We start from the raw sequence: 16,970 nt of genomic DNA, 5'->3' as shown, positions 1-16,970 counted from the left end.
CACCATTCTAGGATTTAAGAAAAAATTTGACACACATCTTGCAGGACACATTGAGGGATACGAGTGACTAAGGTATTCGCCAGGGTACGCCTGGCTTAGCCTCCGCATGTGCGGATCACCGGACTAGATGGACCCCAGGTCTGATCCGGTGCAGGCATTTCTTATGTTCTTATCTTTATATTTTTCACAGTATTAGGGAACATCACTGTTTCTGTGGTGTTACATTGCATGCAAAGTGTGGCTTCTTGGTGGTTCAGTTTAACTTCTGTCTACATATTTTTATTTTTAGTTTGTGATTACTTATTCCATACTGGAGAGAAAATGTATCTCTATTCGTTTGTATGAAAAAGACATGGTTTTCTATTAGCATTTACTATGCAGAATTGATCTGTTATAAGGATTTTAACACTGATGTTGTTATCCATCTGGGAACAAATGACCTGGCCAACAACTCCACACTTGCAGCACAGAAAGCTTTTCGGGAGCTTGGTGAGGGAGTGAAACCTTTTGTAAAGACTTTAGCTTTCTCTGAAATACTGCCTGCATATGGAAAGGGAGAGCAAAGAGTGAAAAACACAGAGGACTTTAATAGATGGCTCAAAGCCTGGTGTCATCAAGAAGGCTTCAGGTACATAGGAGGATGGGGAAATACATGGAAGGACAAGAAGCTATATTGCACTGATGGGCTACATATTACTACAGCAGGAAAAAGAAACCTTGCAGAGAAATTTAGACAATATTTTTCTAGGCATTTAAACTAGAAGGTGGGGGTGGTGTATGTATGAAGGACAATTATAGAGACCACCCCCGGCAAAAGAAAAGATGTGATAGTAGTAAAGACTGCAACATAAGCAATATCAGCAACTCATTTCTTAGTATTGCAACGGAAAGTGAAACGAAACAAAAATCCATACAAAAAAGGAGATTATCGCTGAAAAATGGCTGGAAAGCGATGACTACAAATGCTCACAGTCTAAGCAACAAAGCTCATGATCTGCAAGCCCTGATGTTAGAGGCAGATCTAGATATTGTCGCTATCACAGAGACATGGTTCGGTGAATCACATGGATGGGATGCAAACATACCGGGATATAATCTTTTTAGGAAGGACAGAGATGGTCAAAAAGGTGGAGGAGTAGCTCTCTATGTAAAGATCATGTAAAGATCAATATCCAAGCGACTGAAATGCAAGGGACCTGGGGAGAGGAAGAAGCGATATGGATTGCTCTGAAAAGAGAAGATGGAACTTCTATCTATGTGGGTGTAGTCTACAGACCTCTGACTCAATCGCAGCAAATTGATAAGGATCTGATTGTGGATATCCAAAAGTTTGGAAGGAAAGAGGAGGTTCTGATGTTGGGAGATTTCAACCTGCCGGATGCGGACTGGAATGTTCCGTCTGTGGAATCGGAAAGAAGTAGGGAGATTGTGGATGCCTTTCAAGAGGCTCTGCTCAGACAAATGGTGACGGAACCAACAAGGGAAAAAGCGATATTGGATCTGGTCCTCACAAATGGAGAGAGTATCTCTAATGTTCGAGTGGGTGCTCACCTGGGAAGTAGCGATCATCAAACGGTTTGGTTTGATATAACGGCTAAAGTGGAGAGCGGCCGCACGATACTTGAAGTCCTAGATTTGAAACATACGGACTTTAATGCAATGGGAGAGTACCTGAAGAAAGAGCTATTAGGATAGGAGGACATAAGAGAAATGGAAAGACAGTGGTCTAAGCTGAAAGGAGCAATAAAAATGGCTATGGACCTTTATGTGAAGAAAATCAATAAAAACAAGAGAAAAAGGAAGCCGATATGGTTCTCCAACCTAGTGGCTGAGAAAATAAAGGCGAAAGAGTTGGCATTCGTGAAATATAAAAAAGAAGAGGAGAGCAGAAAGGACTACAAGGTGAAACTGAAAGAAGCCAAGAGAGAGAGATGTCTGGCGAAAGCACAGGCGGAAGAACAAATGGCTAAAAAATGTAAAAAAGGGAGACAAAAATTTTTTCTGATATATTAGTGAAAGGAGGAAGATGAAAAATGGAATTGCTAGGCTAAAAGATGCTGGTAACCAATATGTGGAAAGTGATGAGGAGAAAGCAAAAGTGCTAAACAAATACTTCTGTTCTGTGTTTACAGAAGAAAATCCTGGAGAAGGACCGAGATTGTCTAGCAAAGTTACACGAGAAAATGGAGCAGATTCTGCGCCGTTCACGGAGGAGGGTGTTTATGAGCAACTTGAAAAACTGAAGGTGGACAAAGCGATGGGACCAGACAGGATCCATCCCAGGATACTAAGGGAGCTCAGAGAGGTTCTGGCGAGTCCTATTAAAGAGTTGTTCAACAAATCTCTGGAGACGGGAATGATTCCTGGGGATTGGAGGAGAGCGGATGTGGTCCCTATTCATAAAAGTGGTCACAGGGATGAAGCAGAAAATTACAGGCCGGTGAGCCTCACTTCAGTTGTTGGTAAAATAATGGAAGTGTTGCTGAAAGAAAGGATAGTGTACTTCCTTGAATTTAATGGGTTACAGGATCCGAGGCAACATGGCTTTACAAAAGGTAAATCGTGCCAAAGGAACCTGATTGAATTTTTTGATTGGGTGACCAGAGAGCTGGATCGAGGACATACGCTAGATGTAATTTACTTGGATTTCAGCAAAGCCTTTGATACAGTTCCTCATAGGAGGCTGTTGAACAAACTTGAAGGGCTGAAGTTAGGACCCAAAGTGGTGAACTGGGTCAGAAACTGGCTGTCGGACAGACTCCAGAGGGTGGTGGTTAATGGAAGTTGCTCGAAGGAAGGAAAGGTGAGTAGTGGAGTCCCTCAGGGATTGGTGCTGGGGCCAATCCAGTTCAATATGTTTGTGAGTGACATTGCTGAAGGGTTAGAAGGAAAAGTGTGCCTTTTTGCAGATGATACCAAGATTTGTAACAGAGTAGACACCGAAGAGGGAGTGGAAAATATGAAAAAGGATCTGCAAAAGTTAGAGGAATGGTCTAATGCCTGGCAACTAAAATTCAATGCAAAGAAATGCAGAGTAATGCATTTGGGGATTAATAATAGGAAGGAACCATATATGCTGGGAGGAGAGAAGCTGATATGCATGGATGGGGAGAGGGACCTTGGGGTGATAGTATCCGAAGATCTAAAGGCGAAAAAACAATGTGACAAGGCAGTGGCTGCTGCCAGAAGGATGCTGGGCTGTATAAAGAGAGGCGTAGTCAGTAGAAGGAAGAAGGTGTTGATGCCCCTGTAAAGGTCATTGGTAAGGCCCCACTTGGAGTATTGTGTTCAGTTTTGGAGACCGTATCTGGCGAAGGACGTAAGAAGACTTGAGGCGGTCTAGAGGAGGGCGATGAAAATGATAGGAGGCTTGTGCCAGAAGACGTATGAGGAAAGACTGGAAGCCCTGAATATGTATACCCTAGAGGAAAGGAGAGACAGGGGAAATATGATTCAGACGTTCAAATACTTGAAGGGTATTAACATAGAACAAAATCTTTTCCAGAAAAAGGAAAATGGTAAAACCAGAGGACATAATTTGAGGTTGAGGGGTGGTAGATTCAGGGGCAATGTTAGGAAATTCTACTTTACGGAGAGGGTAGTGGATGCCTGGAATGCGCTCCCGAGAGAGGTGGTGGAGAGTAAAACTGTGACTGAGTTCAAAGAAGCGTGGGATGAACCCTGAGGATTTAGAATCAGAAAATAATATTAAATATTGAACTAAGGCCAGTACTGGGCAGACTTGCATGGTCTGTGTCTGTATATGGCCATTTGGTGGAGGATGGGGCTGGCGAGGGCTTCAATGGCTGGGAGGGTGTAGATGGGCTGGAGTAAGTCTTAACAGAGATTTCGGCAGTTGGAACCCAAGCACAGTACAGGGAAAAGCTTTGGATTCTTGCCCAGAAATAGCTAAGAAGAAAAAATTAAAAAATTTAAATTGAATCAGGTTGGGCAGACTGGATGGACCATTCGGGTCTTTATCTGCCGTCATCTACTATGTTACTATGTATAATCTCTCTTGGTAAGGCTGGTTGGTTGGCTGGATGGATGGATGTGGAGAAATGCTGGACATGGATGGAGGAGAAGGGGAGAAGGGATATGCTTACGGGATGGAGAGGAAGGGAAGAAAGAGGAGGAAATGCACATGGATTGAGGAGATGGAAGGGGAACTGAAGAGAAAGGTAAGATATGCACTTGGATGGAAAGGAAAATAAGAGAGAGGAAGAAGGTGCATATGGATAAAGTGGAATGGAAGGAAATAGGAAGAAGAGATGCACATTGGTGGAAGGAAAAAGATGCATGTGGATGGAGGAAGGGGCATGAGCAAGACACAGAAGGGAGGGAAGGAATAGAAAAAGAGAATTGTTGGGTATGAGTGAGTGAGAGGGAAAGAGATGATGCACATGGGAAAGGAAGAAAGAGGAAAATTGTTAGGCATAGAGAGAGAAGAGTGAGGTAGAGATGTATGTGGACGAGAAGGATGAGAGGGAGAAATGTTGGATATGGTCATGGAGAGTGAACAGTGGGACAGATTGAAAGGGATGCAAGAGGGAGGAATGTTGGACATAGTGGTGGAGGGGATAGAGGGAGAGATGTGGCATGTGCTGGAGAGGGGTGATAGAAGGAGAAATTTTGGGCAAGGGGCTGGTGGGCAGTAGTGAAAGATGCTGCACATGATCCGGGTGATGAGAGAGGGAGAAATGTTGGATGCGGTAGCAGAGGGAGTGGGAGAGATGCACCCTGGATCTCTCTCTCTTTCCCCACTCCTTTTGCAGCAAGAGAGGGAATGAGAGAAAGACAGATGGACAGTGAGAGAGAGGGAGGGAGACATGTTGCCAATAGGGATGAAGGAGAAAGGAAGAAAAGTTGGACTCATGGAGGACAGAGAGAGAGAGATGTTGGTTGGGGAAGGGAATGGGGTCCAGAGGAGAGGATGTGTGCAGGAGACAGAAATAAATAAATATGGGCTGCACAGTCAAAAGGAAGTGCAACCTTAGACTAATAAAATCACCAGACAACAAAGGCAGGGAAAATTATTTTATTTTCAATTTAGTGATCAAAATGTGTGTCAGTTCTGAGAATTTATATCTGCTGTCTATATTTTACACTATATTTGTCTATTTTTGTGTAGCTGTTCCTGAGGTGACATTGCATATTTTAAAGTCATCTGCCTTGACCTCTTTGAAAAAACCCAAATATAAATGAAAATTAACATTTTCTCAGCATAGTGTGCGTTGTGTTTTTTTAATTTTGTGGTTACCATTAAGTATTGTTAAGATTATGCTGTGTTTATATGAAAAATGAATGGAAGAAATTGCATTACAATTACTACTATTATTATGGTGGTGGGGTCAGGGGAGGAACTTGGGCAGGGGTACTCGGTTAATATTTGTTAGACTTAGGGGGTACTTGGCTTGAAGAAGTTGAGAAACACTGCATGACATCATCCAGTGTTACAGAGATTTGTTTGTTTCTTTGATTCATCAGAATTGAATACTATTTCTGGCACTGGTAAATCCCCCACATCTTCCTTGGTGAAAACCGAGGCAAAGAATTAATTTAATCTCTCTGCTAACACAATGTAAGTGTTAAGAGCCGTGCTTATAACAATAATTTTCTATGACCTCACAATGCAGCTATAAAGAGCCTTAGCCTATAGGGAAAGAAGGAGATAGTGGATGCTGTGGATGTCAGACTGGATAGGCCATTTGACCTTAATCTGACGTTGTGTTTCTATAACCATAAAGCTCTATGACCTCACAATGCAAATGTTAAGAGCCTTAACTTATAATCATAATGCTCTATGACCTCACAATGTAGGTGTAAAGAGGAGAAGATAGCGGATGGGCAGACCAGATGTGCCATTTGGCCTTAATCTGACGTTGTGTTTCTATATGCATCAAAAATATAATGCTGTAATACTTATTGTTTTTACAATTTTTAAAAAATATTTTTTCTTAATACTCTATATCCACAATTCTTTACAATGTGCTCAGTGCTTCTCCACCCAGGTCATTAGCAAAACGCTCTAACCGTGTGTGTGACTGCTGTATGTTCCCACCTATATATCTACTCAAATTCACAAGCACCAACTTTAAATTGCTACTTATCTTTAGCATAGATGTTCCACGGTGATGTGCAATGAGGATCTGCAGTTCACAGTTTTTTTGTTTATACAAAAGTGCTCATGCAATATCAGGAAATTATATTAAAACCTTCAGTCATTTCATTACTCGTTTTCTTATTTCTCTGGTTCTCCAACACCAGCTGAGTTTTGAATTACATCATCAGGGAGACTCCATATAAGTTGAATCTTATTTTACTTCAGTTGAAACTGAATTGCCATTGTCAGCAGCACGCCAGGGAGAGGAGGAAGTAGCGGATGAGCCATTTGGCCTTTATCTACTGTCACATTTCTCTGTTTCAGTAGTGAATAACGAGCAAACAAAAAAAGCCTTAAAAATATCCCACGCTGCATCTGGGCGTAGTGAGTAGGGAAAGTCCTTTGTTAAGATGTGCTAAGGCCAGATTTTACGCAGTTTTGTAAAAGGGGCCTTTAAAATGTTAGCCTACCAGCGACAGACAAAATATCCACTGTCCCTGAAAGTATGGATTTGATACACGCCCAATGTAATTTACATTTCTTATATGTCCCTAGTGGACTCACAATCTTTGTACCTGGGGCAATGGTGGGTTAAGTGACTTGCCCAGGGTCATAAAGAGCTGCAGTGTGAAAATCATTTTAAGTACATATTCTTGTTCATTGATCATTTTCTTTACTCTCCATGTGTTTATCATTAAAAGCAACCTCTTCCTTTCTCTACAGATGGAGTCAGAACTGGAGCGTTTCCACAAACAGAATTCACAGCTAGAGCTGAACATTATGGAGCTGCGACAGAAACTGAAAGCCACAGAACATGAGATGTGCAAGGAGAGACAAAAGGTAAGATTCACTGAGCAGAAACTCTGCATGGAAAGAAGAGAAGATAGTGACTGCAGAGCACAAGAGATTGAAAGAGCCGTAGATTTCATAGTACAATGATAGGAGTCTAGGAAAGAAAACTGTGCAGAACCCACTTTCATGTATAAATGCATGCGCAGGGGTTTAATCTAAACTAAACTAAATCTTGGGTTTATATACCGCGCCATCTCCACATTTGTGGAGCTCGGCACGGTTTACAGGAATTATAATGAGAAAGGAACTCCAAGGAAGGGTTGGGTGAAGATCGGAGAAGGAAGAGTGTTAGCGGGCTAGGATGTCGGAAGGAGGGAGAGTTAGGATTTTGAGAAAAGCCAGGTTTTCAGACGCTTGCAGAAGGGTTGGAGAGCACTCAGGTTCCGAAGAGGTTCATTCCCATAATAAATGAAACAGCATAATCTCTTATTTGTTTTGTTTGTCTTGAATAGATTGTGATCTCTATGTCCATTTACTCCAGCTCTCCATCAGGCTTAGGGCCAGATTCAGTAAATGAAGTACCATTAGGATACAACTTCGTGCCCTTCTCGCGTTTAACTTTGGCCATGAGCTCTTACGCCTAGTGGCAGACTGACTGTTCGGGCCAGATGTCTGCCACCGCTTTCTCAGGCTGCTCTCAACTTGTCCCACCCCCTTCCACTGTAGCTTCCTACTTTGGCAAGGGCGGGACACAGCAGAAAGCAGACAGCTGAAGGGAATTGCTGTCACTGCTATTGCGCTACAGAAACAGGGATTCCAGTGCAATAGGTGAGACATTCTAGACAGCTAGGTTATTTCCCCACATCTACTACGGATTTTTCACTCTGCCTCTGGTGTACTTCACGGTGCAATTTAGCACCCTCTACAGTTTTGTTTTGGGGGGTTTTAACATGTTTATTGAAAGTGATAGGATGCTCATACAAGCAGTGTACATAACAGTAGATAATATAAAAAGAACCACATGCAGCAAGCTCCCCAAAGGGGAAATACATAACTGCAATAAGATACAAAGGTTAACATCCCCATCAAAACCTACAACAGATCTCTATTGCAACGAAAACCGAGATTTACTGAATATATAATCAGGGCATCCAGCCACTATTTTATTTATACCTCAAGCATATATCCACCTCTCCACTATACACTCACACTTATGAACTAACACACCAACATACAGCCCTTTCATCTGCCTAACATACCAGCCCTCCTGCCCTCACCTTGAGGTACCGAAAGCATTGGAGCAAGCAGAAAAAACATAAAGAAAGAGATAGTGAAAGGGTATCAAACTACTTCCCTCTCAAAGAGTCACAAGGTCTCGCAGTCGCTCCCACAGAGTTACATAGTACTTCTTATCCAGGTGAGTGGACAAGTTACAGGACTGGATCTCAAACTGGGCCAACTCTTCCATTGGCTCGCTGGGGGAATGTCTTCTGAAATCCAATAGGACAAGATCAATTTCTTGACCAAGAGAAGAGCGTTATAAAAGAATCTGCACTTAGGGATAGTAAAGCCCTGTTCCTGAAAAGGCTCCTGAAGGCCCAAAAGAATGGCCCCATGCTCCCATTCCACTGAACGATTCACAGCATGTTCGAGAAGGGGAAGCACCTCTTGCCAGATGGACAATCTGGAGCATTCAAGGAAGGAATGAATATAGCAGGGGTCTCAAAGTCCCTCCTTGAGGGCCACAATCCAGTCGGATTTTCAGGATTTCCCCAATAAATATGCATGAGATCTATGTGCATGCACTGCTTTCAATGCATATTCATTGGGGAAATCCTGAAAATCTGACTGGATTGCGGCCCTCAAGGAGGGACTTTGAGATCCCTGGAATATAGGTACCGGCCGAACATTTACACTTAACACAAAGTTTACAATCACAAAGCCCTAAGTGCACCCCTTTTTGTCTAGTAATGTAAAAAAAAAAAAAAAAAGAAGTTCTTGAAAGTCAGCAGATTTAGAGAAAGTATATAGAGTCTTGAGGCACAGAAGAAACTGCTTTTTGGTAATGCTCTGCCTAAGATCCTCTTCCTGGTGGAATCTCAATTTACTAATCCCAGATAAAGAAATAAAGAATTTCAGCACTCTGTACCAGTGGAACTAAGTTTTAAGCTGAACCGGGGTGACCGAAGAAAGTCTGTCCAACTTCCCCTTGACCCACACCCCTTCATGCTCTCTAGACACTCAGACTCCCAATAATGGTGGATTTAGAAGTAGGAAAACAGATGGTGGTGAGGAATGCTCCATTTATTGTGTACCTGTTGAAAGGAAGGAAAAGCATCATTAGAAATCTCCAACTAGTGCTCCATAGCTACACCCCCTGTGTTGCCCAGTCCTGGAACACAGAGCGTCCCCAGCTAGGCACAAATTGGAAATTGCCCTCAAACCACAGGTAGGGAGACACCTTAGGTCACAAGTCCTGTCGAGATCGCCACCACTGCCAAGCCTTCCTCAAGGGCATTAGAAACTGAAAGCGAGTCCGATATCAGTTGGTAGGGTCGATCTGGGAGTGAAGCATGTTAATGAATTTAAAAGGGTGACTCCAGCCCGAGGGGTAATAACGTGTATGCCTAGTATATCCCTCGTGAATCCAGCGCATGAGAGCGGCTACATTGTACAGCCATATATCAGGAACATTAAGACCACCCAAAAGCTTATCCAGAGAGAGCTTGGCTATCCATAAGAATCATGAAATAATGGATTTAAATTGGAGCTCATCTTGACAGCGGAGCCATAAAGGCATAGTCTGGAGAGGATACAGAAGTTTGGGTACAAGAACCATTTTTATAAGGGCCACAAGGCCCAACGGAAGCTCCTTCCAGACTTGACACAAATTCCCAATAGCCTCGATGAGGTGGAGAACATTAGCGGCATAGAGTGTGGTTTTATTAGTGCTTAAATATATGCCCAAATAACACATAAGCTTGGCCAAGGGGGGAATGGGCAGCAGGGTTTTGCTGGACCTCCAGAAAGCAACAAGAGTTTTGATTTACCACAATTTACTTGCAGGCCTGAAAGAGCTCCAAATTCCCAGATCACTGCCAGCGCCCTATCCAAGTGGGTAGGAACTTAGTCCAAATAAAGCAAGATATCGTCAGTGGATAAACTAATTTTACATTCTTGACCCCCCGCCAGTACCCCTCGGATGTCATCCGCCTGCCTAATCTTAATAGCTAGGGGCTCTATGGCCAGAAGAAAAAGTAGAGGAAAGAGTGGACACTCCTAACTCGTACCACACTGCAACCCAAAGGCTGCTGTAAGACCACCATTAATCAATATCTGGGCTTTGGTGTTGTGTAAAGCTGTCGCTCATGCCAGAAAATGACTCTGAAAACCTCAGCGCTCCAAGACCCCGAATAAGTATTCCCAGGAGATGCTATTGAAGGCCTCCATATCCAGCCCCATGACAGCTGACTGGCCTCCCCACCCAGCATGTTCGTGAATGGCCCCCAGGACTTTCAGCAGGTTCAAGGAGGTATATAACCCTGGCACGAAGCCCACCTGATCAGCATAACATAACATAACATAAAACTCACTTGTATACTGCAAATACCATTAAGTTCTATGCGGTTCACAAAGACTAGTAATACAAATGAATAAACATCCAATATCTAATTTCCAAAAAATTCCCTAAAAAGATACGTCTTTAAGGCACGTCGAAATTGTTGATACAAATTTGAGAATATGAATAAGTGAATTAAATCCCTAGTCCATAAGGCTGCCTGAAAAGATAACAATCGTTCCTGAAATTTCTTATATTTACATCCCTTTACAGAAGGGAATGAAAATAATGAATGAGGTTTTCTAGAATGTTTAGAATTTGTAATGATAAAGAATCCCATAAGATTCCATAAGACCAGGTAGAAAACAATGAAGGTGATGATGCACTATGGTCATGGCGAACAACTTAATATTCTGATCCAGCAGGGAGATAGGTCTAAAGGAGCCTACTAATTCAGTATCTTTGTTCGGCTTAGGAATCAGTACAATGTGAGCCAGATTTTCTGGAAAGGCTCCTCCCCCTGCAGCCACAGCATTACACGTGGCACTGAGCGTTGATGCCACCAGGTCCTGGAGTATCCTATAATATTCTGGGCCAAAGCCATCAGGGCCAGGCAAATTTGCTAGTGTAACGATTTACTTGTCACCATCATCTCCGCACCAGTAATTGGGGCATTCAAAAAATCAGCCTGTTCTCAGTAAGCCTGGGCAGTCTGAGTCCCTGAAAGAAGGTAACGAGATCGTCCTGGTCAAGAAGTCTACTACCATACAAGTTCTTGTAATAGTAAACAAACTGTTCTGCTATCTGTTGCTCACCCTCATATCGTGTCCCTTACGCATCTCTAATAGAAGTGATAACCTGATGTTTTTAAAGGAACAAACCAGATTAGCCAACAGCTTCCCAGTTTTGCTCTACCACCGATAAAGCTGATTACATTGGTAATACAGGGACTGCTCTGTTCGTTTATTAAGCAAGTCCTCTATTTTACAACAAATAGTTTTATACTCTAATCTGTCAGACTCAGACAGAGTATTAATATGTGCCCATCTGAGAAGATGTAATCTCTGAGTAATAGACCCTAATCGATTTTCAGAAGGTTGTGTTTGTGAGGAGTTAGCTAAAATAAAGGTAGACAAAGTGATGGGGCCGGATGGTGTACATCCGAGGATGCTGAAGGAACTTAAGGAAGTTCTGGTGGCTCCTCTGACTGACATTTTCAATGCTTCTCTAGAGTTGGGAGTAGTCCTGGGGAATTGAAGAAGGATGGATATGGTCCCTCTCGACAAAAGTGGAAGTAAAGAAGAAGTAGGGAATTACAGGCCATTAAATCTGTGGTAAGCAAAATAATGCTCCGTGAAGACCAAGTAAAATTTTTTCTTCGTTTGCTGACTGGAGATGAGACTTGGGTCTATCACAGAGATCCTGAGCAATATTCCCTCTAAGGATTGATGAGGTGTGTGCAAAAAAAAATATGCATGAGCGACAAGTTACATACTCCACAAATTTATGAGCAGGCGCGGAGGACGAGTGCATTATAACATTTTCTTTATTTTCCATTCCTTTCCTGATAATTCCTAACATTCTATTTGCTTTCTTAGCACCCACTGCACATTGAGCTGAGGGTTTCAACATATCCTCAACAATGACACCTAGATCCTTTTCCTGGGCATCACATATCCATAGTTTAGGTTCCTCTTGCCCACTTGCATCACTTTACACTTGCTCACTTTAAACACCAGCTGTCATTTTGACGCCCAGTCTTCCAGTCTCACAAGGTCCTCTTGCAATTTTGCACAATCCTCTTGCAATTTAACAACTTTGTGTCATCAGCAAATTTAATTATCTCACTAGTTATTCCCTTCTTTAGATCATTGATAAATATGTTAAAAAGCAGTGATCAAAGCACAAAACTCCTGGGGAACTCCATTATTTACCCTTCTCCATTGAGAATATTGACCATTTAAACCCACTCTGTTTTCTGTCTTTCAACCAGTTCTCAATCCATAAAAGGACATTACTTCCTATCCCATGACTTTCTAATTTCCTCATAAGTATTTCATGAGGTACTGTGTCAAATGCCTTTTGAAAATCCAATACACAATATCAACCGGCTTACCTTTATCCACATGTTCATTCACCCCTTTAAAGAAATGCAGTAGACTGGTGAGGCAAGATTTTCCTTAACTAAATCCATGTTGGCTTTCTCTCATTAATCAATACTTATGTACAATATACATTCTCTCATTTTGTCCTTTATAATAGTCTCTCCTTCATCTGTTCAATTCTCATTTGCTAAACAATTATTTACTCATTTCAGTTGACGACAACAAATAAACTGAAAATCAATTCACAAAAAATGCAGTTATGATTTTTTTCACCTGGAACTCTACTAATACAGAAATTGTTGGAGTTATTATAATAACACCTTATCTTTTCAAACTCATATTTCTAAGGTAGTTTCCTCTTCCTTTCTTATTCTTTGCCGTTTATGTCCTATTTGCATTTTTCTAAATTGGAATTCTCTTTGTATTCTCTTGCATTCTTTAGACTTTTCAAAATTGAATTACTGCAATTCTCTCCTCATTAATCTTCCACAGTATCAGTTCCATCGATTACAGCTTGTTCAAAACACTGCTGTCCACCATTTATACTACTGCTATAAGTATGACCATATCACTCTTTTTCTAAAGTCTGAACACAATGTTCCAATAACCTTTAGAATCCCTTACAAGTATATCCTTTGTTTATAGGTCTTCCCTCATTCTTGGTCAGTATTGTGGTACCATATTATCCCCAGAGGATGCTCCATTCCTCTCAGCAAAACCTTTTGTTTTTTCCTTCTTTCACATAACATAAGAACATAAGAACATAAGCAGTGCCTCTGCTGGGTCAGACCAGAGGTCCATCGTGCCCAGCAGTCCGCTCTCGTGGCGGCCCAACAGGTCCAGTACCTGTGCAGTAATCCTCTATCTATACCCCTCTATCCCCTTTTCCAGTAGAAACATAGAAACATAGAAACATAGAAACATAGAAATTGACGGCAGAAAAGGGCTATAGCCCATCTAGTCTGCCCATACCAATGACCCACTCCCTGATTCTTACTCTCCTAGAGATCCCACATGAATATCCCATTTTCTTTTGAAATCTAACACGCTGCTGGCCTCAATTACCCTCTGAGGCAGCTCGTTCCAATGATCTACCACCCTTTCAGTGAAGAAGTACTTCCTCGCATCACCCTGAAATTTCCCTCCCCTGATTTTCAGCAAGTGTCCTCTGGTTACTGAGGGCCCTGTAAGACTGAAGATATCATCTTTCACCTCTATACGCCCAGTAATATACTTAAAGGTCTCAATCATGTCCCCTCTCTCTCTTCGCTCCTCCAGTGAGTACATCCTCAGTTTTTTTAACCTTTCTTCATACGTGAGTTCCCTGAGCCCCAAAACCATCCTGGTAGCCATTCGCTGAACCGACTCAATTCTCAACACATCTTTTCGGTAGTGTGGTCTCCAGTATTGAACACAATACTCGAGATGAGGTCTCACCATGGATCTGTACAGCGGCATTATGACTTCAGGTTTTCTGCTGACAAAACCCCTACGGGTAATTGTCTAATCCTTTCTTAAACCCCATTTCTGTACTCTGCCCTATCATGTCCTCTGGAACATAACAATAAATTTCTAGACCGCATAACCATAAGTTCTATGCGGTTTACAAAAGATTATACTAAAGAAAAAAACAAATAGGTTTCATGAAATGTGCAGAAACAATTAATTTGTCAAGAATTTAGAAAAAAGATAAGTTTTCAGCAACTTTCTAAAGTGCTCATATGAAATAGAATTCGTTACGAGTAATCAGAAATCTTTGTCATGATATGCTACCTGATATGCAAGGGTATGCTCATGATATTTCTTGCGTTTGCAACCTTTAACCGAAGCAAACACAAACAGAGCATGTGATCTTCTATTATTCTTCTGTGGTAGAATATCAAATCTGTCAACCAAGTATTGTGGGGCAAGTCCAAAAGCTACTTTATAATGCAAACATCCCATCTTAAAGATTATTCGAGCCTCGACCAGAAGCCAGTGCAGTTCGATGTAATAAGGTGTTACATGCTCAAACTTCCTCAGACAGTAAATCAATCTTACCACTGTATTCTGCACCAAGGTCAATCTAGCTAGATTTTTCTTGGTGCTTTTCAAATAGACTATATTACAATAGTCCAATAGGCCCAAAAATAATTATTGAACAGGAATTTTGAAAGCAGCAGTCTCAAGATAGGATCTAATAGTACGTAACTTCCATAAAGTATGATATCCTTTCTGGACTACTGTGTAAATCTGATTCTTCATAGTTAGACCTTGGTCAAGAATGACTCCAAGTATTTTAATTGTAGGACTTAATGTATAAGATACTGAGTAAATCTTAATTGTTGGTTCAAAAAGAATCTGTTGAGATGTTGCAAAGAAAAATTTAGTTTTATCCTGATTTAGTTTAAGTTTAAATTCCCACATCCATGTCTCCATTAAAGTGGTGTTCTGCAGGGGTCGGTGCTCGGACCGCTGCTATTCAATATATTTATAAATGATATAGAAACAGGGACGAAGTGCGAAATAATAAAATTTGTAGACGACACCAAACTATTTAGTGGTGCTCGGACTAAAGAGGACTGCGAAGAATTACAAAGGGACCTGAACAAGCTAGGGGAGTGGGCGACGAGATAGCAGATGAAGTTCAATGTAGAGAAATGTAAAGTTTTGCATGTAGGAAGCAAAAACCCGAGATACAGTTATACGATGGGAGGGATACTATTGAGTGACAGTACCCAAGAAAGGGACTTGGGGGTAATAGTGGACAAGACAATGAAGCTGTCGACACAGTGCGCAGCGGCCGCTAAGAGAGCAAATAGAATGCTAGGTATAATCAAGAAGGGTATTACAACCAGAACGAAAGAAGTTATTCTGCCGATGTATCGGGTGATGGTGCATCCACATCTAGAGTACTGCATCCAATATTGATCGCCGTACCTTAAGAAGGATATGGTGATACTCGAGAGGGTTCAGAGAAGAGCGACACCCTTATCTTTCAAGCACTAGATACCCCAATCTTCCAACTCTCAGACACCCTAATCTTTCAAAATCTCACACCTGCTCACAGACAGATTTTTCTAATTTTCCTAATTCTCTACCTTACTGACAGGCAGTCCTCAATTACAACTCAGCAATGGCAGGGAGGACAAGAAGCGCGAAGTCTACAATCAAGACCAGTATTCCAGTTGCTATGGGGATCCAGGAAGTGACCACGGACTGCGTGCCGAAGGAGGAGGACCCAGAACGGTGGACAGAGGTCTCTGTGCAGACCGAGACCATTCCCCAGCACTACACTACAGTCTCTACACAGACAGAGGAGGCCGCGCAGCTGGATGGAGATCTCATGCAGGAACTAAGGAGCCTCACGGAGGAGGTGATACACCTGAGAAGCATCCGAGAGGACGAGGCCTACATCGACGGAGTCGTCCAGGAGCTGTCCCAAATCACCGAGCAGGCCCATGAAAAGTCCATCCTCGAGACGCCCAAATCATCAGCTTTGAAACCAACAATTGGGATACAGGAAATGGCTAGCGGCACTGACTCCTGGCAGCTGGTGACCTCCTCCACGGGCAAACATAGGAGACCCCCCCCCCCCTTTTTCAATCTCTTCATCTTCTCCTTCTTCTTACAAACAGGGCAGTTATACATCAACCCCTCAACTCACCCTGCGGAACAGATTCCAGATTCTTCAGGAAGGAACTGCCGATGAGGAACAGGAGCAGGCCCAACACACAGCTCCATCTCCAGGGACAACTGACCGGCTCCCCCCAAAGAAGCGCAGAGTAATAGTCATCGGGGATTCCATGCTGAGGGGCACCGAGGGACCAATTTGCAGACCGGATATGCAATCTAGGGAGGTCTGCTGTCTGCCTGGAGCCAGGATACGAGATGTCACCGCCAGTCTGGATAGACTACTCACACCCCGAGACCACTTTCCTATGCTTCTTGTCCACATAGGAACCAACGACACTGCCAGGAACACACCGGAGACCATCACCAGAGACTTTGGAGCACTGGGTGAGAGGCTAAAGCGGACAGGAGCACAGGTGGTTTTCTCATCGATCCTCCCAATTAGAGGCAAGGGAAGAGCCAGAGATGAACGAATCCTGAGGACGAACGAGTGGCTACAGGGATGGTGCCGGGATATGAACTTCGGATTCCTAAACCATGGGGAAGCGCTACAAGGACTTCAGGGACCAGACAGACTCCATCTGACCAGTAGGGGTAAGAATGTCTTCGGACACCGACTAGCCCGCCTGCTTCACAGGGCTTTAAACTAGGTAAGTCGGGGGAGGGTACCCATTCAAATATTAGTGCAGAAAGGAATTATCCTGATGAGGTGAGTCGAAACTCCGATTCCATGTCCAAGGTAAGTACCCACATTGCATACAGTTCCTTAGGAGTCACACCGACTCGGGTAGGATACGCC

At 42.6% G+C, this 16,970-nt stretch overlaps 1 protein-coding gene across 4 annotated transcripts in view; it reads left to right on the top strand.

The window, feature by feature from the left end:
- Positions 1 to 16,970, top strand: part of CFAP57 (cilia and flagella associated protein 57) — a 503,571-nt gene that overhangs the window by 453,514 nt on the left and 33,087 nt on the right. For 3 of the 4 annotated variants that reach the window (XM_033916173.1, XM_033916174.1, XM_033916175.1), the window contains one exon: positions 6,827 to 6,943. In XM_033916173.1, coding sequence (XP_033772064.1) covers positions 6,827 to 6,943 — 117 coding nt within the window. Of the gene's footprint in view, positions 1 to 6,826; positions 6,944 to 11,685; positions 11,789 to 16,970 lie in introns of all 4 variants that reach the window. The other variant, XR_004536603.1, reaches the window with a different exon arrangement.

This window comes from Geotrypetes seraphini, chromosome 12 (genome assembly GCF_902459505.1).
Source record: "Geotrypetes seraphini chromosome 12, aGeoSer1.1, whole genome shotgun sequence".
Classification (NCBI taxonomy): Eukaryota; Metazoa; Chordata; class Amphibia; order Gymnophiona; family Dermophiidae; genus Geotrypetes; species Geotrypetes seraphini.
Note: the sequence above shows the minus strand (reverse complement) of the source record. Positions and strands in the feature narration are given on the sequence as shown.